The following is a 20,784-nucleotide window of genomic DNA, read 5'->3' as shown; positions in this document are numbered from 1 at the left end:
AGGAGGAGGAGGGTGAAGAGGAGGAGGAGGAGGAGGAGGAGGGGGAAGAGGAGGAGGAGTGGCGTAGTCCTGCAAAACATCTGAAATGTGAAAAAGTGAAGAGGTGAGGATTCATGTGCGAGACATCATAAAACTGTTTTCTGCGGTTCAAGGACTCAGGGAGGGACTGGGGCTGTGTCCAGACCGGGGCTGAGTTTTTGTTTTCAAACCTGTGTGGAGGAGGTGGGTGGAGCTTCTGAACAGAAAGACCACAATGGTTGTAGGATAAACCATGTAAATAATATTTAAGCTGTTAACACATACCTGTACTATGTATATGGAGCCTTCAGTAATATACTGAGGTTCTGATGTTTGTCAACCATCCAACAGTTCAGATGCAGAATAAAGTCAAGAGAATATTCCGACCCTGCTGATGTCACTGGCTGCGTTTCCATTAATGCACAATTTGAAATAATGAATTAAAAAACGAGTAATGGAAACATGTGAATTCAAGTCTGAATCGAAAGAACTCAAATGTCACTAAAACATTTTTTGCTCACATGACATGTAAAAAAATAGCAACTGTTATCTCCCAAGTATCCCTGAGAGGTGGCTGCTGCCGTTTTAAAGGGTTTGCCTTTCAGTCAGTGTCCTCATCGCTTCTCGATTAATACAACTGCTGATGCAGATGCTGGAAATCCATCACCATGTTTATATGGAATAATATCATGAGCAGAGAAACTCCAGCTATATTCACGTAACATCACTCAATATTAAGATTTTTCTAAACTGTGTTTTGTCGCCCTTGGTGTGGTCTTCAGTGTCCATCAGTATTTTATGAGAAGCAAACTCAACATGTCTGAGCTGACATCAAACCTTTTTACACCTAAATGAGCAGGTATCAGCGATTAACCCCTTTTACACTGCCAGACCAGTTCACACACAACTGCAGGAGTGATGTCATCACATACACTCGCAGAGCACACACACACACACACACAGACACACACACGCAGGTTGTTGCTCCTGCCGGTGTCGGAGCCTCTGTCTGAGACGCTTCGATCGGTGATTGTGTGTTTTTAAAACTTATTCCGAGGCTGCAGCTCGCTGAGTCTCTGGTGTAACAGCACTGTGTTGGACAGGTGACAGGTGTGTTTAGAGCGTCTGTGTCTTGACAGACATCGCAGCAGGAGAAGGGCTGAAGGGAGCTGGATCTGATAACTACTCGTCTCTGCTGCAGAGTCACCTGACCCAGGTGTGAATGCTGATTGCTGCAGACAGAAGCCTGTTGTTGGAGGGTCTCAGTGGGTTTTTTGACCTGTGGAAAAGGGGTTCCACAGGCAGGTTTTGAGTTGTGTACGGGTGTATTTTTCTCACTTGCTAAATTGTATATTATTGAGTAATGATATCTGAGTTTGATCCGTCTGTTTCTGGACTTCCTCCTTGTCCAGGCCTCTGACACAAAGCTGAAAACAGCAGCTCTTCTACTTTGAAAATATATTTCTATCTTCTCTTTCTGGGCTGCACTTATCTTTCCCTGAGACCTTTTTTTTCCATGGATGAAACTTGTGAAATCTCTTATCTCTGACACATCTGACATACAAGCTCAGATCAAATGTTTTGCATCATGCGGCCGCAGTGAAAATCTTCATCAGCCGCTTGGATCAGACGAATCTTCAAAAGCAACACACGCCTCTTGTTCTGCTGCCGTGGGGGATGTTTACTGTCTGTAAACCATCGAGGAGAAACTCCCTCTAATATTCTACCATCCGCCTTTCGGCCGACGTTCACCATCTTTGAACTTGTGGCGAGCTCAGTGTTTGATGTCAGTGGCCTGGCAGGAGCCTAAACCTGTGGTTTGGTTGAGGTTTGTCGGGACGTTACGTAAGCCGTCATTATTTGCAGCTTCTTGCTCCGGGGCCTCAGTTACATCATGGCTGAACTTTGCCGTGTGGCGCTGATGTTATTTTTGGCAAAGCAGCGTCCTGCACCTGAATGGAGAGGGGCTGGCGCCGCACTCAGCAAGAAGAAGAAGAAGAAGGAGGGAAGGGGGGGTGAGGTGAGGTGACAGGAACAGTTGCTTCAACCAGTGAGGCTGTTAAAGACTCCATGAAAGTTAAACGCTCCCCAGCTGATGAGTTTAGCAGTTTGTCCCTGTGGACGCTGTCGGAAAGAGTGAAGAGCAACGGGGAAGGAAAAAGTGAAAGCGTCCCAGTTTGGAGCGAGTCTCCTTCAGCGCTGCTCTGACTGCTTTCACAGATTATGATTTTCTTTTTTTTTCATCAGTCTCTGTTGGGCTTCGTCTCCTGCCTCTTAAATCGTCTGCGGTCTGGAAACATTTTCCTGACGAGAGGAGCTGGCGAGGCTCCAAGCTGCTGGACGGCTTCGTCGTGCCATCATCATCGTCATGTCGGCTCAGTAACGAGGCCGGTTCCCAGGCGCGGATCTCCTCCCATCTGCTTTTTAAGCTTCCTTCTCTTTTTTAAACATTTCTTTCTTCCAGGGAAATTCCAATCATTTCCCCTCTGGAGGCCTGAGCTGCTCCCTCCGCCTGACGCTCGAGTTTATTTGGAAATGCAGTTTAGACTCAAAGCCCCGTCCTCCCTGTTTGACCCCCATCCCCCCACCAAAACTGGCAACCCCCCCACTCCTGCACACACACAGAATCCCCATCATGGCTGCAGATGTGGCACATCTGGCTCCAGGGGTGAGTCATTACTCTTGGCTCGCTCTGATGTTCTGCTCCCCCCTATCTCTCTCTCTCTCTCTCACTCTGCCGCCATGGCAACTGACGAATGTTTGGCAGGAAGCCCTTGGCTCAGGGCCGGGCCGAATGAGTGTGGGGGGGGGTTAGTGTGTGTGTGTGTGTGTGTGAGAGAGAAACAGAGCTGAAGAGTGTGTGAGCCTGTGACAGAATCAGAGACCGGGAGTCAAAGTATATAAACAAAAAAAAAAAGAGAGAGAGGGGCGAGCAAGGTGAGGTGGGCGGGGCCTCAGTCTGGCAACAGTCCAGTCCGGCCATAAAGTCTGAATCGAGGCCTCTGGCAGAACAAAGCTGTGTGCGACACCACCGCCACTGCCGCCGCCACCGCTCCCGCTTGGCATCCGCTACGTTTTCCCAGCAGCCCTTGCCTTGGCAGCTGGCCGACCTTTCCCTGCAGGCCTGCAAAGAGGATTAGGACAGAGGGGGAGGGAAAAGGGTGGTGGATGAACAAGGGGAGGCGAGGGGAAAAAGAGAGCCTTGTTGTTTTTCTCTTGTCTCCTCAGTTCGCCCTCAGTGACATCACCACCGCTCCGATTCCAGATGCAAGGCGTCCAGAAGTGATTTTCTCTGGGTTTATTTGACTTGGCCGTCCATTTTATAAACGCTGCCATCGGGTGCTGTATCTCTTGGGGGGGTGGGGCAAAATGGCACCTCTGCAGTCTGCAGTGGGGACAAAGATCCTCGCAGCAATCAGCTGTTTTTGTCTTTCTTAAAGTAAAAAAACTACTGCACAAAACTGTGTGTGTGTGGTGCTGTCTCTGATCTTCATGGGTTTATTTTGCCGGTTTTTAGCCAAGCTAGCGTCAGAAGACAGTGATGCTGGTTCATCACTTTACCATCAAATAACTCGATAGCTACTGGACGTGTTGTGCACGCATTCATTGTCCCCAGAGGACGAATCCACCCCTGACTTTTCATCTGCCACCAACAGGTCCAGTTTTCAGTCATTCAAGGAACTTAACCTATGCTACAGTGGCACATTTACAGACATTCATAGTTCTCAGAGGATAGACCCTAATGATGCTAATGATCCACTGTCCATCCTCAGCGCCACCTGGAGGTTGATGAGTTTACAGCCATGTTAGTGGATCCTTAGCATAGTGGTACTTTGTGCTAAATGCTAACATGTTCACAATGTTCTCTTTAATGTTCACCACGTTGACCATATTAATTTTGCATGTTTGCATGCTAACATCAGGTCAGTGATGACCAGATGATGATGGAACATCATTACTTCTGTAGGTGTTTGCTCATAAACCAAAATACTGGACATTTTAAAATATTGACCTGTTGATGGCGTTAGAGGAAAAGTCAGAGGATCATCAAGGTTACAGTTCGTCCTGAGGGGAACATGAATGTCTGAAGCACATGGCAAGTCATCCAATAGTCATTGAGAGATTTAAGAGAGACGTAAAGAAAAAGTCACCAGAGTTGGTAGGATTCATCCTCTGGGGACCATTAATGTCTGAACATGATTTTATGTTGAATCACTCTGTGCTTGTTGAGATATTTAACTCTTTGCCAGCTTTATAAAGCCACAAGTGTGGCTCAAACTATTTCCTTCAAGAGATGATTCTTCTTTGGGTTTTGTTGTTATCGATGCTTTCAAACCTTAACCACAACAGCAGAACTATTTAAAGTGCATTTCAGGTCTGGCACCAGGTTCACACTGATAAAGCTTTCAGCCGTCTTCATCCAATCACCTTTAGTCCCCAGCGCATATTGATCTGCTACATTTGTATGGAGCTCTATCAATAGACCGGTGAGTCACTTCCTGAGACTGTATCTGTACAGGAGGTAGATGTGTCCGTCTGATGGGGACGTTTCCAGAGAGGCCTGGCAGGCAGCGCTCTGACTCTGTGAGGAGGCTTCCAGCATGTAAATGAGATGGAGATGTGTTTGCTGAAATGGTAAACAGATGGCTGCTGGTCCTGCGCCAACCGTCCTGCAGCTGGAACACGTGAAGAAGACGATTGCAACAGCAGTGTCTCAGTAAACAGGAAGCAGCTCATTACTGGTGATATCCTGACAATAAAGTTACGTGGCGATAAATGAGGAGATTAAAGCGCTTCGTCCAGCCTCTGTTTACCGTCCAAACACAACACATCTGCGGTGCTGGTGCTGGAGCAGGTTACCCAGAAGTCTCTGCACTGCACCACAGCCTCCAGGGGAGTTTACAGCCAACTGTCAGAGCGGAAACCTCCCCCACTTGCCAAACAACTCTGACAAAGTGACAAAACCAGTACACTAAAATTTAATTGATTTGTTTAAGAGAAACTTGCTGCCAACAATCTGCAGAAAGTGTCATCACGGCCTCGACACAACAATGACACAACTGAACTAAAAATGTAAAGTTTGTCCTTGAGGGAAGGTCATGAGGTATAAATCACATTCAACAGTTTGATTGGTCAGAACAAAACCAGGTAGAGTGACAAAGCTTACGGGGATTGTGGGAGCAGGATTTAAAAACCTCCTCACAGACTGGTGGATTCATTGGAAATCTGTTCTCTACATGTGTGAATTATAAAATAATTCAGTATAAACTTTGTGTAGAGCTTATATCCTCCCCATTTGACTTTTCCAAACATTGGCATAGTTATAGGAGCAGAGGATGAGGATAAACAGGACAGATAATGAATGGAGGTTCTTTGTTTCCTCCGCTGTCAGTGTCCAGATGTGTGAACTCCTTTTAAAAATCAGTTTTGGTTTGTCATAAAATCGGAGGTGTTAGCGATCCAGGTTGTCCTCTGCTGGACCAGGGATCTGAAGCAGGAGGTCCACGTCCTATGAAACGTCTTCATGCTGGGATGTCTCTCAGCATAAACCACCCACCTCCATGTTACCATGCTCATGTTAGCATTTAGCTTTGCTCATAGCCTCAGTATTTATGAACTGGACACTGAGAGACGTCTAAAGGGAGTGCAAAAGATAAAAGAACCTGACAATGAAGAGTGACGTAAATTGTGATGTTGTGCAGAGGTGGTTTCATCTGAGTGAGGCAGGTTTGTCCTTTACCGTCAGTCAGACGTCTGTACGTTTAGCCGCCGCTGAGGTCTGATGCTTCGGTGCGTGAGCGGGAAGTTTCAGGCAGACCAGCAGCCGGGGAAGCCTCTTAATAATTTAACAAATAGCTTTGCAGTGTTGGCTTTGATGTGTTAAAACGGGCTTAATTTTTAAACAGCGTTTCGTAAATTAAGCATTGGCGTACACAGAGCGCAGGCTTTGATGATGTGGAACAGATGATGCATTCAGGGCAAAAATATAAAACAGGTTTCTGTTTTATCTCACCTCAGTTGGAAACAACTGCCACTAGTCCAGACAATTAGGATTTTGGCCTCAAATTCAAAAAGAGAAACAGCTTAGCCTTCGCAGTCCCAGTGGGATCAACTCTCACTCCATGTTTAACGAGAAGCTGTTTGAAACAGTGTTTACGAGCTTTTGGTGATGGATGATGTCTGTCAGTGCAGAGCGAAGCTTCACCTCGTCATCGAATCTCAATCAGCCCACATCTGTGAACGCTCGCAGTATCACGTCCACGTGCACTGAGACTGTGCGCCAACACAGTGAGAAACCTCAACAAGTCCTGGTTGGTGTTCATCCTCCCCAGAAGATGAACCCTGATCATTTCTGTGACACTAGTCCCGTCCTGTAGCGCCACCATCAGGACCTTATGAGACTGTCCCCCTGTAACAAACAAGGTCAGAGGTTGTCTGTCAGCAGGTTACTATGACCCATCGTTAGGTTCTGTTGCTAGGCGACATCTAGTGGTCGTAGTGATGATGACAGCAGCAAAGGGAAAAGTGCAGTGACGTAGTTTATAGAGCGACAAAGTCCACGTCAGGAGGAGGTTGGGGTGGATGGATGAATATGACCCAGGAGAGCGGTGTTCGATTCCCATGTGACAGGAGCAGTTTATGTTGTTTCTGTTCTCCATGACTGTTCGTTGTTATTATTGTAACCATGACAACAAAAATCGTCTGATGTTGAGGAAGAACTTATTTTAACCCAAATCACCATCTTTTCCTGAACCTAACCAAGCCATGACCGTTACTATAGTAACCATGGTGACAAGGGTAGGTATGCCACTGTCGGTGAGTTTATTACTGTAACCATGACAACCAAGGTCTGGCGGTATCAGAGGGTTGCTGTTCAGGTTGGGGGACTGGCTGTTTGTGGATCAGCGATGAAAAGTCTGATCCAATACGTCACATTAAGGACGAACATGAGACCTTTAACTACCAGAGGTTTATGGGGCCGAGGACCTGCATCATGTCACCAGCAGGACTCTCTGTAACGCTGCTGTTGAAGGAGCTGGAGTCGTCTGTGGTCAGAGTGAGCTGAGGGACAGTAAACAGTTAATCAGTCGTGGACTCCTCGGCTTGACCTCGGGGTCACCTCCCAGCTCTGGCTTCTCCTGAGCTGATTTCCCACCGTGCAGCCTTCCTCCCTCATGTGAAACTGCTAAGCTGAATAAACCGACTGGGTCGACCCCTGCGGCCACGAGGCCAAGTCTGCAAATCTCCCATCTGAGTAGCCCACGGGGGGGGGGGGCTATTTAAAGACTCTGCTGATCAGGCAAAACACAGTCTGCTCATAGAGCTTCATTCGCTTGTCCCACATCCAGGTCCTGTGAGCGGTTTGATTCCTGATCGAGGCGCGGGAATGTTTTGTCGTGTGTGATCAGCTCAGGGAGGAGGTGCTGCGCTCACTTTAAAGGTCCCACTGGGGCCGGACAGTTTTCATAGCGGGGACCAGCCCGAGACCAGGACTCTGTTTGGGTTCTGACTTTCATCTGCAGCTTCTATCATCACTGTTTACAGACCAGAGGAAACTATAATTAGCCTCACTCCCCTCCCCCGGCCGTGTTCTTCCTTCTTCTCCAAATAAGGTTTGAAAGCATCGTTAACATGAATAAAAACGCCGCCTCTGTTTAAAGTCAGTGACACTTTGCAGCAGAATTCAAAATTATTTAAATGTTGAGAGTCGCTGCTGCACCTGTTGTATCATGGTCCTTCTGCAAGACTCAGAGTGATTGTTGATGACTGTGGGGTTCATTATTCACCCTGGAGCAAAGAAGAACACTGCGTTCAGAAGAGGTGAACCGGGCCCATGCTTGGGGCCCCCAAGAGGTACAGGGACCCCTGATGGCCCCTCAAATAAGCAAATTTTGCAATGACAATATGAAACCCCTAAAAACAGCCATACAAACTCTATAAAGTGCACTGCTGCTGCCCCAAACCCCCCTTGAGTGGGGCCCCTGATGATGTGTGTTGTAGCTAGCATAGACTGCTAGCCTGTGAGACATTCAGGAAACATCTGTAAATTGTAGATGCTGCTGATAGTTTGAATGTAAGGCATACAGGTCACATCTGTAACATGTATCAATAGCTCACCTCAGGAAACAAGTTTGTAATTTACAGTCGTATTTATGTTGTTTCACAGCCTAACCCTAACCCACACTTCAAATGTACATTTTAAAAAAAGTTTTTAGAAAAACCAGATGTCGTATAAACATACACATGTGAGAAACAACGTTTCGACATCCTGAGCTCAGAACAGTCAAATCACACGGATTACATGTGTTTCTGCGCTGAGTGACTGATGTGGGAAATGTCGTCCATGCTGTCAGTTGATGTTTGTGTTTCCATCTGAGAAGTGAAATCACATGATGGACCCCCCCACCCCACCCACCCACACACACAGGATCAGCTGACAGGAGATTTACAGCAGGATGATGGGGGAGGGGGGACATCAGGAGAAAAGCTGAGCCCTGATGAAATCCTGATTGGGACACTCAGGTATCGATACCGTCACACTGATAGTCAGATAGTCATGGTCTGTAGTTGGTGCGTAGACGTGAACTTCTGGAGTCCTGCCCTCAAGAATGTGTAAAACATCAACTAGTGAGGAATGACTGGGAGTGGATGGAGCTACATGACTCCTGTGTAACATTAAATATCAGATTTCAAAGGGCTGAGCTAAAAACCTGCAGCTATTGTTTTCTGTGTAAACCAGCAGGAGTCACTGAGCCACAACACATCCACACAACTAAACTGCAACAGCAAACAGAATTTGTACAAAACATAATTGCAACCAATGCAATGAGGAATTGTTGTAGTTTACATATTTGACAAGTCACAGGTAGATTGATCCTGAACATATCAGTAAAATGTTCACCACAGTGTGTTTATTTTCCACCAAAACTTCTGATCTTGCAGAATAAAAAATAGGAAAAACCAGTTCTGAGTCCAGCTGGACTTTAGGGTTCTCCGCCTCAGTACAGACCAGGACTGGATCTACTGGATCCAGGCAGACTGGGAAAGGGATTCAGCTTTGGACTGATCCACTGGGACCTGATGCACGAATGACACTGATGGAGCAGGTAAAGAAACTGATGGAGCAGGTATTTGTCTGTATTATCGTGTCTGTGTTTGAGCAGATTGGTGTGTGACCCTGCTGTCCTCTCCGTCATCCTCTCCCTCTGTACATTTAAACGCAGCTCGTCTGTGAACCCCATCCAGGATGCAAACAGCTCGCTGCTCCTGCAGCTCGCAGCGGCCAAGCGAGGCCACGCTGGAAAAACAGGACACATTGTTCACCACGCCCGCCTCCTCCCTCTCACTTCCTTTCTCTCTCTTTCCATCAGCTGACTGGGCGAGCGAGGCAGGCCATGTCCTGATGCTGTGAAGCCTGACGGGAGATGAACAGAGATGGGCCTGGGCCGCGTCGGGTCGGGAGCAGGCTGGGATACAGGCTGTGAGTAAGAGATGATGCTGCTGACTCACCGCTGGCCAGACACCAACACCATCACACATCAGTCTGTTGTTTCGTCCCTGAATTCCTTTTCTCTGTGTCCTCCAGTCCTCACTCTGACCTGGTTTTTAATCAAAGCCTACTGATGATTTTCATCACTAATAAATCAGAATACACCAGTCAAAGAGTTTATTTTCTTGCTGCTCAAGCAAAAAAAGAAACTCCAGGCTGTCCTCAGCAGGACTGAGAGGTGAAACGTCTTCATGTGTCCTCGATCCAACTCTTCTTGGTTTCTGCAAATCATTTCTGTCCATAATAAAGAAATTTATTTCAACCAGTTTCCAACTGAGATCAACTTCTGTCAAGACTTTGAAGACACAAGCATCTTGATGCAACAAAGAGTCTAATACCTGGTTTATGTTCTGTCTTTGCAGCACTTGAATGATGACAAATGAAACTGTTTTAAACAGGTTTTCCTAGTCTCACTGCATCGGCAGATTTTTTGTTTTGAGGAGTCAGTCTCAGACAGAAGAGACCTGAAGAAGAGGAGACAAACATTTAGGGCAAAGCATCAAACAGACAAAGACAAAAACAAGTAGAAGAGCAGACACCTCGGCCCAGGCCAACGTCGAACAACAAACACCAGACCGAAGAGAAAAAAATTGTAATTCATAGTCAATGATCCAGATCTGGGTTCTGCTCTGAACCAGGTCCCGTCCCTCCACCAAGTTCAGTGAAATCCTGCTGACAAACAGAAATAAGAACTCAATGATCTAATAATGACCAGTAAAATAAAAATGTGCTGATAAGACATTACAAAGACTGAGACCACGGTCAGACACCGTTACACTCTGTGGTCAGGACCTCAGAGTTCAGACCGTCAGAGCGTCCTGTGGCAGCGGGGCAGCAGAGGGAAGTGCAAGAGATTTCACACCGAGTGAGGAGGCAGCGTCTGCATGGAGGGAGCGAGGTTCACGGTTTGCCTGGCAACAACAGCTGAATTCTGCGATTGGCTGTTGGCCTCGTGACGTCATGTGTGCCTGGTGCTGAGTCTGGAATGCAACAGAGGATTCAGCAGCCATGCAGCAACAAAGCCAGAGTCAGCACTTGTTGCTTTCAGTCTGCAGAGACGCTCAAGTTCCACAGCCTGAAATAACAGCTTCACACGCTGCGTGAAATGTAGTAGTTTCAGTCTGACACGTGCTCCTGATGTGCAGCAAGAAAAACTTTGGTTAAAAACACAAAGTGAGCAAAAAATAATCTAATCCACCTTACAGGATGAAGCCTGAGGTGGCAGCACTTGTTGACCCCTTTAAGGAACCTGGGCCCTGTCAGCGCCCTGCTCAGGGGTCCCTGCAGGCAGAGAGGAGGAGAGAGAAAGAAGAGCTCTCACTCTGCCTCCAATTCTGGGGATCATATTTGAAGCATATAGAAGAGATCGTCTAAAAAAACATGACAAGGTTAAGTTGTATTGTACCAAGTTGCATTTATAACAACAACGTATTCTCTGCTATGTTTTATAAGTTAGCTGCGTACTAAATCCAAAGAACTTTATGTTGAGTTTCACCTACAGTCTTTGCTTGTTTTAGTATTTTAATGTTGGGTTGTTCAAAACAAAGCAGTGGCTGTAAAAACCACCATCACTGCCTAGAAAATAAAATAATATTAATATTACTAACACAATCAGTTCAGCTCATTAACGAGGGGGAACACTGTCAGTTTGTGTTTGGTTTCACAAACTGCTGCAAATACAGTTAAATGGCATTAAGGTTACAAACAGGAAACCATGTGGAAAGATGCTGCAGCTCTGAGTGAAGGCAGCGTGATACACAAGGTTCAAACCTGTGAGAGCTTCTTCTTGTGATTCATGATTTTCCAGTTGGTTCAGTTCGGGCCCAGATTTATTTCCTATTATTTATAGCTACATCAGCCAAACACAGTTGGAGTATTCCACCTGGAACTTTTCTTCTTCAGATTTAGTGTTTAGTTAATGTTACCAAATCCCTGACAGCAGCAACCACTAATCTGTTCACACCCGGCTGCCAGAGACTGATGCTGTTCGGCTAAACTGTTGTAATTCCTCTCAAGCTGTATTCTGACCATGTGACCCAACGTCCCGCATGTACCTTCAGCGAATTCCTCTAACAAACATCTTATGGCAGAACCTGCAATTTTATGCTATTTAAAAGCAAGACTTTTAAATAGCATAAAATTGTACTGGCGTGCCTGCTGTTGAATCTCATTGAGATATTTTATTTCCATTTTATCATTTGATTTTATTTATTGTATTTTATTGTTCATTTGCCACCTTTAATTTTTGTCTGGTTTTTGCAATCTGAGCTGCATCTCATGTATTAAATGTTCTAAATAAACAAAGTTTCATCAAACTTTTTTATTTAAAATGTTATGTTTGTTATTTTGTCTCTTCCTGTTTACTTGTTTTATTAAACCTTTAACCAGTTTAATTCTCGGTTGTAAAGTCGCCGCAGTTAGAAGCGGAGTGACGCCCCCCCCCACACGATCTCCGGTGTGTGTGTGTGTGTGTGTGTGTGTGTGTGTGTGTGTGTGTGTGTGTGTGTGTGTGTGTGCGTGCGCATGCGCCTGAGGGCTCGTCGAACAGGGCCCCGGAGCGCGAGCCGAGTGTCGGCGCTGACGTCACGGCTACGTCGAGGGCTCGAGCTGAGTTGTAAGCGCGAGCCTAACGGAGGCGCGCGCCGAGCCGCGGACAGAACGAGGATGAGCTCCGGTCCGTGCGACACCGCCGCGTGCTGACCGACTCTCCCGCGGGTCGTTTCTTCTCTCAGAGCCGCGAACCGGCCCCGGGTCCCGGGCAGCCGCTCCGTGTCTTCGGGGAACATGTCCTCCGCGGCCGCCTCCAGGAGGCAGTCCTGCTACCTGTGCGACCTGCCCCGCATGCCGTGGGCGATGATCTGGGACTTCACCGAGCCCGTGTGCCGCGGATGTGTCAACTACGAGGGCGCCGACCGGGTGGAGTTCGTGATCGACACCGCCCGGCAGCTGAAGAGAGCGCACGGCTTCCAGGACGGCCGCTCTCCGGGTCCGGGGAAGCCCCAGCACGCCGGGAAGGAGATCAACCACTCGGCCGGAGACCCGGGCTCCCGTCCGCCGCAGCCTCTGGACCGCTACCCGCTGTCCGACCGGCCGCCCCGGCTGGGACCGGAGTACCAGGCGGGCAGGCAGGCGAACGGCCTCCCGGTGCCGAACGGATTTCCGAAACCCGACGAGCCCCCGGAGCTGAACCGCCAAAGCCCCAACCCCCGCAGGACTAGCACGGTTCCTCCCAGCCTGGTGCCTCTGGTGAACGGCGGCATACCCACCGTGCATCCGCTCAACGGCCGACCGGCTCAGATGGGGCTGCCCGGGGCTCTGGTCGCGCCGGGCCCCGGGGAGCACGGCAAGCGCCCGGAGGAGCTGAAAGACAAACACAGGCCGGACAGCCTGTCGGACCTGGCGGACAGCCACAAGGAGTGGATGGGCAAAGGCAAAACAGTGCGGGACATGATGGCGCTGCACACGTTCGACAGCAGGTTTAAGAAGGACCACGCCGCCATGCAGAGGGTGATGGGATACGAGCCCGGCGCCGCCTCCTCAAAGACAGGTAGGACCGCTGCTGCCGGCGGGGGCATCTCTCTGCAGGAGCTGGAATTATGTGTCAGCTATTATACTGACGGTGCTCAGACCGACGTGCCCGGTGGTGCCCGGTGGTGCCCGGTGGTGCCACGCTGCTGCACGCACCGTGCACGGAGGTGAACGGTGCGTGCAGCAGCGTGGCTTTATTGTCCGCGTGTGTTGAGAAGTTTCCTGCGTGTTGTTATTCCCACTGCAGAGTGTGTGTGTGCGCGCGCGCGTGTGTGTACGCGCGCAGTGTGTGTGTGTGTGTGTGTGTGTGTGTGTGTGCGCGCGCAGTGTGTGTGCGTGCGCTGTGTGTGTGTGTGTGCGTGTGCGCGCAGTGTGTGTGTGCGTGTGCGCGCAGTGTGTGTGTGTGCGTGCGCTGTGTGTGTGCGTGTGCGCGCAGTGTGTGTGTGTGTGTGTGCGTGTGTGCGTGTGCGCGCAGTGTGTGTGTGTGGTTTGTTAACCCTCTGTCCTCCTCCCCACAGACCGGGGGAAGCACCCCCGGAGCATGAAGAGGAAGGCCTCCCCGGAGCCGGACGGTGAAGGCAGCGCCCCCAAGATGAATGGTGGCGAGGGCCAGCCGTGGCTCCCATCGCCCTCTGAGGTCCTCAAGATGCCCCCGGCTACCCTTCCAGGCTTCTCAGCCGCTCCCCCCTCCACCATTTCCCCCCACTCCAGCACCACACCCCCGGAGGCCGCCACGGCGCAGAACGGCCAGTCCCCCATGGCGGCGCTCATCCTGGCCACGGACAACGCGGGCGGTACGGGCTCCCCCAAGGACCAGGTACACTCCACCACGGCAGGTGCGCGGCGGAACAGCGGCAGCCCCCTGTCGCCCTCCCCGGCCACTCAGAGGAGGCTGGCCCAGAGGGAGGGGCCGGTGGGCACCAACGCGCCCGGGGGCATGGACCCCCATGCGCCGCCGCAGAGCGTCCCGGACTCCTCCGTGCCCCCCGGGAGCGCGCCGCTGTGCTGCACCCTGTGCCATGAGCGGCTGGAGGACACGCACTTTGTCCAGTGCCCGTCGGTGCCCTCACACAAGTTCTGCTTCCCCTGCTCCCGGGAGAGCATCAAGCAGCAGGGCGCCACCGGGGAGGTGTACTGCCCCAGCGGCGAGCGGTGCCCGCTGGTCGGCTCCAACGTGCCCTGGGCCTTCATGCAGGGGGAGATAGCCACCATCCTGGCCGGGGACATAAAGGTAAAAAAGGAGAGGGACCCTTAAATTGTTCACCAGCTGTTTTTCTTGAACAGTTTTCCTTTTATAATCTGACTACGGCAACAGCAACAGGAACCCCCCCCCCCAGACACAGATCACCCAGCTCGGCCCAGGGACACTGACAGACATGTACATATTGGACACAAGGGACGTGTGTGCTTCGTAAACATGGCTGTATAATTTTTTTGATTTTTCTTTTTCAATACATTGTGTTTCTATATTTTTGAAGAAGGTATGTACTCCCCATAACAGACCCCCCCTGTCTCCCCTCAGTCTCGGTGTACTTTAGGTCTGAGACGGTCCCTGTCAAACATAGAATGTGACTAATCTGAGCACTTGGCAAAAAATGAATAAAATAAAAAAGAAAGAAACGCTTCCAGCTGTACGCGTGCGCACTTGTTTCAGAGAAAGAGCCAAATACAGTTTCAGACCTTGTGACAGTTCTGACCGTGAATCAGTCATGATGCAAGATCTTCCAACAGGAAAGAACCGGCTTCCAGGGAAGGGTGGGGGGGGTGGGGGGTGGGGGGGGGGTTGCATAAACATTTTGTACAGTAAATTACACGTAGGCGGCGGGAAGACGCGGAGGATAAAAATAGTCCCAAAGCCCAGCTCCTCCATCTCTGACAGGTCTGGATCCGGATCTCTCCCTCATGTTGTTAACGACATGGACCCACAGACCCAGACCGCAGACCCGCAGACCCACAGACCCGGGTCTGTGGGTCTGCGGGTCTGCGGTCTGGGTCCGGGCCCGCAGACCCGGGTCCGGGCCCACAGACCCGGTCCGGGCCCGCAGACCCGGGTCCAGACCCGCAGACCCGGTCCGGGCCCGCAGACCCGGGTCCAGACCCGCAGACCCACAGACCCGGTCCGGGCCCGCAGACCCGCAGACCCGGTCCGGGCCCGCAGACCCGGGTATCTGAAGGTATCTAAACTTATTCTCTCCTCACATCACATGTGGATTTTTGCCTCCGTCACATTCGCTGCTTCTCACTTGAGGAAGAAAAATAACAGCAGTAGTACAGACGGGCCCCTCCCTCAGTGGGGGGGGGGGGGGGGGGGGGGGGGGGGGGGGGGGTAAATGCCTTGCTCAGGGGTCACGTGCTCTTCGGTGGAATTCCTGAGTCACCCCCCCCCCCCCACGTCCTCTGTCTCCTCCCCCCTCTGCTGCAACAACACGCCTTCCACTGTTCAAGGTTGATCACACAGGGAGCGGATGAATGGGGGCCAGTGTGTGTTTATGCCCCCCCCCTCAGAGCAGAGGAACATTAACCCTTCCCGCTCCTCACTGCTCTCCTCCAGCTGACTCCACATTTCTGTCTCTCAGACCTGGACCCTGACGCTGGGGGAGGATTTCTCCTCCGCTTTACTGGCTCATTTCTCCAAACCTGAGCTGTGGAAATTCAAACACTTTTTCTTCCTTATGAATCATTTCTCAAGCAAAACTTTCAAACTTCACCTGGGTCCTCGTAACCTGATCATCTGTGTGTTTCTGTTCCGACAAAACGAGCAGTTTCAATCATCTCTGGCATTTTACAGATGAATTACTCTCCAAATGAGATTAATCAAGAATGAAAATAATCTGTGGCTGCTCAGGCCTGACTGCTCCAGGCTTCCGCGTCAGAGTCGGAGGTTTTCCAGCGTTGCTTGGTTGAGTCGGTGCAGGTCAGCAGACTAACAGGTCAGCAGGGCTTTGGATTATGTAATGCTTTTTTTTCCACTGATGAAATTCCTCTGACATTCACTGTGTGTTTGACATGAAAAGAGACTTTAACCGTCTGAAGTGAGAGTCACTGCAACTTTCAGACAGTTCAACGTCATCTGATCTGATCAGCAGGTTCTTCTGTTCTTCATTAATTACAGTTATTACTTTTGTATAAAATATTGTTTTGTGAAGTAAAAAGAAAAGCAATTTAATAAGAACAAGAAGTAACATCATCAGTTGCAAATTTCTGTTAAATGGAAAGTTTGATAGTAAATAATTAATGGCAGTAAAGGCTAATTCCTTAAAGCTCCACAGTCTAAAGGTGGATGTCCATGTGTTTGTGATTATAAAGCAGGTCTAGGTTCTATATTAATACTGTGAAAGTATCAAAGCCTCAGTCCACAGAGAAATGCACACAGCCTGTATTCAGAAACTGAGCCTTAAAACCAGCCGTCAGGACTTCTGGAACTTAGTGATGTCACAACAAAGCAGCCACCGCCCCTCGGCCACGCCCCAGCAACATGTTTGTTTGGGTCAGTTCCCGTCATTTTTCTGCTGATACTTTAAACATTGATCAGCACTTGTCCAAACACAGGAAGCTGTGCAAGAGCTCTGCCAAAATAAAATCCGGTCTAACTGTTGATTTGAAATGAACCTGGTTCATCGGAAACAGTTTCTGTTTTAAAGATTTAACTACTTTGAAAAAAATTATTTAGCTGCTGGTAGTTTGACAAAACAACTCAAGTTTTGCAGTTGAATCTTGGGGAAAAGTGAGTAAGTGGACCTTGAGTAAAGACTGTTTGGTAGTGGTAGTGAAGTTTCTTGAACTTGTGTTTGGGGACCACCAGGGGCCCTTGAAGGGGTCCACGAGGTCCCTGTGTGAGGTGAAAGGTCCGGAGTGGAGGCGTGGATGTCCTGGCAGGTTTCATGTCACAGGACTTTAAAGAAACACAAACTCTCAGATGGTTAAAGCTTCAGTCTGCTGCTCCCTTTGATGTCTGCCAGCCAATCAGATCCGGACCCCCCCCACCCCCTCCCCCTCCCTGAGGCCGGTTCATCTCTGGCGTGAGGTCGGCCTCAGGTTCCAGCCGAGCCAGCGCTCTCACCGAAACTCGACACCCAGAGCGCCCGAAGAGCCGGTGGCCCGAGATTAATGGGTTTGCTCAGATTACGTGGCACGCTCAGAGAAACACTGGGTCTCTCCCCCCTCCTGTTCCTCCCCCCCTCTCTCTCTCTGTTCCCTCTGTTTGTTCAGCTGTCTCTCACCCAGAGCTCACCTCCTCCTCCGCCTCTTTCCTGCCTCTGAAGTGCAGGATGGGGCTGGAGGAAACGCGTCTTGAACTCATTGGCTGCAGAACAGCACAGAGCAGGAACAACAAACTCAGCTGTTCTCTGATGAAAACACTGAAAACACCACAGCTCTGCACCGACGCTCACTGAGGAGGGACCGTCTGAGGTCTCCCCGATCGACCTCGTTCCCCCGGTGGCCGTTTTCCAATTGATTTCACACGTGAGATGAGAAACTGTACCTGGAGGAAACATCCAGTACATAAAACTAGAGTTATGTTGCCTTCAGCCGGGGTCAGGAGGTGAATCCCTGTGCAGGATTCACTGCTGTGAGGGAGCAGTGTCTGGTCCATGTGAACACAGATGAACGGAGCAGAGGTAAAAGAGTTCTGCAGGAATGAGTCTGTAAAATCAGAAACATTTCATCACTTCCTGTTCCCTGCTCCTGAGTCTCTGTGTTTCTGGTTGATGACTGAAGTCAGGTCTGTGTTTAACAGCAGCTCAACACATGTTCAGGTTTGATTCTCTGACATCAGATCCGTCAGTAAATCCCTCAGTCCTGATTCTTGAAGCTTCTCCGTTTGTTAAAAAAGGCCGGTTGCTAACAAGAGTCTGAATGAGACGACACAACGGAGAAATCCTATTGGCTGTTGGAGGGAACCAGGTGATGATGACCTCAGGGTTAGCCTATCAGAGGGTTGAGAAAACGACCAGTGTGGTTGTTCAGGTCGGACACTTGTTGGATCTGGGCTGGATGGAGCAGGTCAAGTGAGAATCACCTCCCCCTCCGAGATGAACCGAGTCCGACGGCAGCTTCAGCCTCGTTTCACATTTTGGGTTTGAAACGTTTTAACTGTTCCTCTGAAAGTCGCTTTCTACAAAACAACCAATGAAGACTTGATATTAGAGACGACTAGCATTGCTGGTTAGCGACGACCTGGACTGGATCCAGTCAGTCGGCCTGGGTCATCATCCCCTTGACATATGAAGAGAAGATTTCAGGAAGGCGCCACGAGTCCGACCTGAAGTGTGGAGAGGTGGAAGCTGCAGGTTGATGCTGGGTTCAGCTCAGGTCCGGATCAGACCACTGCTGTCTGCTCAGCCTAGTCTGTCACATGACCTCGGTGCAGCTCAACGTTAGCAACAAGCGCTGTGGGTGGGGTGAGCTTGTTTACCATGTGCTCCTGGGTCATTGTGTCCAAACTAGCGGCTTATACGGCCGGGGCCGGGGCCCCTCTGCATCTGGACCGTGTCCAAATCCCATCGCTGTTCAACAGGTCAGCTCTGCACGACAAACGACCACAGCTCAGGCAGAACATGATGCAGTCTCACAATGGTCGGCCTGGCCCCCACCAAGTCAGCACTTTCACAAATCTGCCCCAGGTCTTTAGAGACCCCCCCAGTGCCAGTGTGTTCTCTGTCAGTACGAACGCCTCAACTTCAATGGTACATAATTGTCTTTCTCGTAAATACTTTGAAATAAAACTGAAAACTTCTGTTTAGTGTATAAAACCCCCGACACCCGGTCTGACCATCGCAGCTCCAAAACTTCACTGTTCCTGCCGGGGACAGTCAGTCAGTCACTGCAGCTGATGAAGTGAGTGGAATATGTGCATGAAAAAAAAAGTGCAAACTGAAGCTGCAGATCGAATGAATAAGCAAGACGAAACCACACAGAGATCAACCTCCGATAAAAGACAGTATTTACTATAAAAAGTGAGATACAGGGGAAATGACACTAAATCACAGAATCTGCACAGTCTAGGTAAAGTGAGAGTCGATGGTGTGACCTCAGTTTCCAGACGACCTGAAGATCTCAGTGTTGATGGGGGAGGAGGAGGTGAGTCAGTGGCTCAGTCTGCAGGAGAGAGTGACTGGTTCAGATAAGACCTGTCACAAGTTGTCTTCACCCACAAAAATCCAGCCGGCCACAGTCTGCAGGACCGATCTGAGGCAGGAAGCAGGGGAGGGGCACACTCAGAGACGTCTACAGGGAAAGATGAGGTTCAGCTGGGGGTTCCTCTGTGTTACTGTCCCACAGTGGGTTGTAATAAGGACCAGATGTGAACATCCTCTCAGATTATATCAGCTCTTTGCAGAGCACAACGTTCCTCCAGGTTCCAACATTGTGTTGTTTTTTTCTGTGCGTGCGTTAAATTGGTAATTTTAGTTAATCATTACAAAGGACAAGTTGTTGTATTTATGTTCCACAGTGAAGGTCCAGTCTGCTGAGGTGTGTGTGTGCATCAGTCTGGGTGAAGCTGAGGCTGCAGCTGTGATGTGATTATATTTGTCCTTCGGCTCTGCCTCTGTTTTATTAATAACTTTGAAATAAATGAACCGTGAGTAGCCTCCTGCCTCCAGTGCTGTTTTCTGTCCTTTCCCCTTAAAGCTCCACACAGTCTAAAGGTAGATGTCCATGTGTTTGTGATTATAAAGCAGGTCTAGGTTCTATATTAATACTGTGAAAGTATCAAAGCCTCAGTCCACAGAGAAATGCACACAGCCTGTATTCTCCTTAAAACCAGCCGTCAGGACCTTACCTGAAATCTGCTATATTTTTCTCGGATCACCTCAGAAGCCAATCAGAAGAGAGGCTCAGAGGCTTCAGATAAAACACAGAAGAAGAGTAAAACAGGGACCTTTAATGTTTTTCAGCACCAACATTCTTCTCTTTACAATTAATGGCAGCTCTACAGTCAGGTTATGTTCAGAGACAACATTTCTCAGGTTGGGGTATGGCTGAGGTTGGTTCAGGTGATGCTGATGAAGTGTCAGCACTAACACCTCAATGTGCTCCAAGCAGGTCAGTGGGGGATTTAATAGAGTTTAAACAAATGGAGGTAACAGTGCAACATTAACATTTAAGAAGCCAAACTGTTTAAATATTCATGTCTTGATAAAACACCTGAAATCTGATCACAGGCTGATTGTGACTCTGTGTTTCAGACACATTTGATCACAGAAACAGTTTCCAGGCCTAAAGAACAGAATTCATTCTTTTACTTTGAGCTCATGTCCCAGTGAATCGTCCTCTGAATTGATCTGAGACTGAATGAGAACATCTGGGTCGTATGACCACAGCTGCTGATTGGCTCTGACCTGATGATGGAAACCAATGAGGGATTTTACCCGCGTTCGCCTCCTCACAGCCGACAGTCACCCTGCAGCAGGAAAAAGGAGCAGGAGGGAGGGGAACATGTGAAAGAGGTGTGTGTGTGGTGTATTTGGGGGGTGTGGAGGTGGTGTATGGGGTTGCAGAGGGTCAAACCCAGCAGCTGCACTGTCTATAATTAGCCGTCGAGGTGGGCAGAGGCTCCTGTGCCATTAATCAGTGAACTCCCAGCAGCCAGTACCAAGAAAGGAACGCGCTGCTGTGTTGACTCTTTATCTGGAAAAGAGGTTTACGGAGCGGAGGCCCAAATATAGCAGCCAGCGCTGAGAGCT

The 20,784-nt window shown here is 49.4% G+C and overlaps 1 protein-coding gene and 1 long non-coding RNA gene across 6 annotated transcripts; one reads left to right on the top strand and one right to left on the bottom strand.

Moving 5' to 3' along the window:
- Nucleotides 1-2,634: 2,634 nt before the first annotated feature.
- Nucleotides 2,635-12,138, bottom strand: LOC139635946 (uncharacterized). 4 transcript variants are annotated; one of them, XR_011694313.1, is made up of 3 exons: nt 10,108-12,138; nt 9,907-10,032; nt 2,635-9,802 (listed from the first exon to the last, which is right to left on the bottom strand). It is a non-coding gene; the product is annotated as an uncharacterized lncRNA (long non-coding RNA). The 4 variants fall into 4 exon arrangements; XR_011694316.1 differs by having other exon boundaries at nt 9,907-10,237; nt 10,326-12,138; XR_011694315.1 differs by having other exon boundaries at nt 9,907-10,237; nt 10,361-12,138.
- Nucleotides 12,139-12,177: 39 nt separating this feature from the next.
- On the top strand, nt 12,178-19,689 carry irf2bp2b (interferon regulatory factor 2 binding protein 2b). Of its 2 annotated transcripts, XR_011694312.1 has the most exons (3): nt 12,178-13,115; nt 13,615-15,075; nt 15,228-19,689. XR_011694312.1 is itself a non-coding variant. In XM_071503546.1 (2 exons), the coding sequence occupies exons 1-2, from the start codon at nt 12,353-12,355 to the stop codon at nt 14,349-14,351; spliced, it is 1,500 nt and encodes a 499-aa protein (XP_071359647.1). In that variant the 5' UTR covers nt 12,178-12,352; the 3' UTR covers nt 14,352-19,689. The 2 variants fall into 2 exon arrangements, 1 of the variants encoding a protein (XP_071359647.1); XM_071503546.1 differs by having other exon boundaries at nt 13,615-19,689.
- The last annotated feature ends 1,095 nt before the right edge of the window (nt 19,690-20,784 follow it).

This window comes from Trachinotus anak, unplaced genomic scaffold, assembly GCF_046630095.1.
Source record: "Trachinotus anak isolate AG129_WGS33_773 ecotype Australia unplaced genomic scaffold, CSIRO_AGI_Tana_v1 ptg000019l, whole genome shotgun sequence".
NCBI classification, from domain to species: domain Eukaryota; kingdom Metazoa; phylum Chordata; class Actinopteri; order Carangiformes; family Carangidae; genus Trachinotus; species Trachinotus anak.
This window is presented reverse-complemented; position numbering and strand designations above follow the sequence as displayed.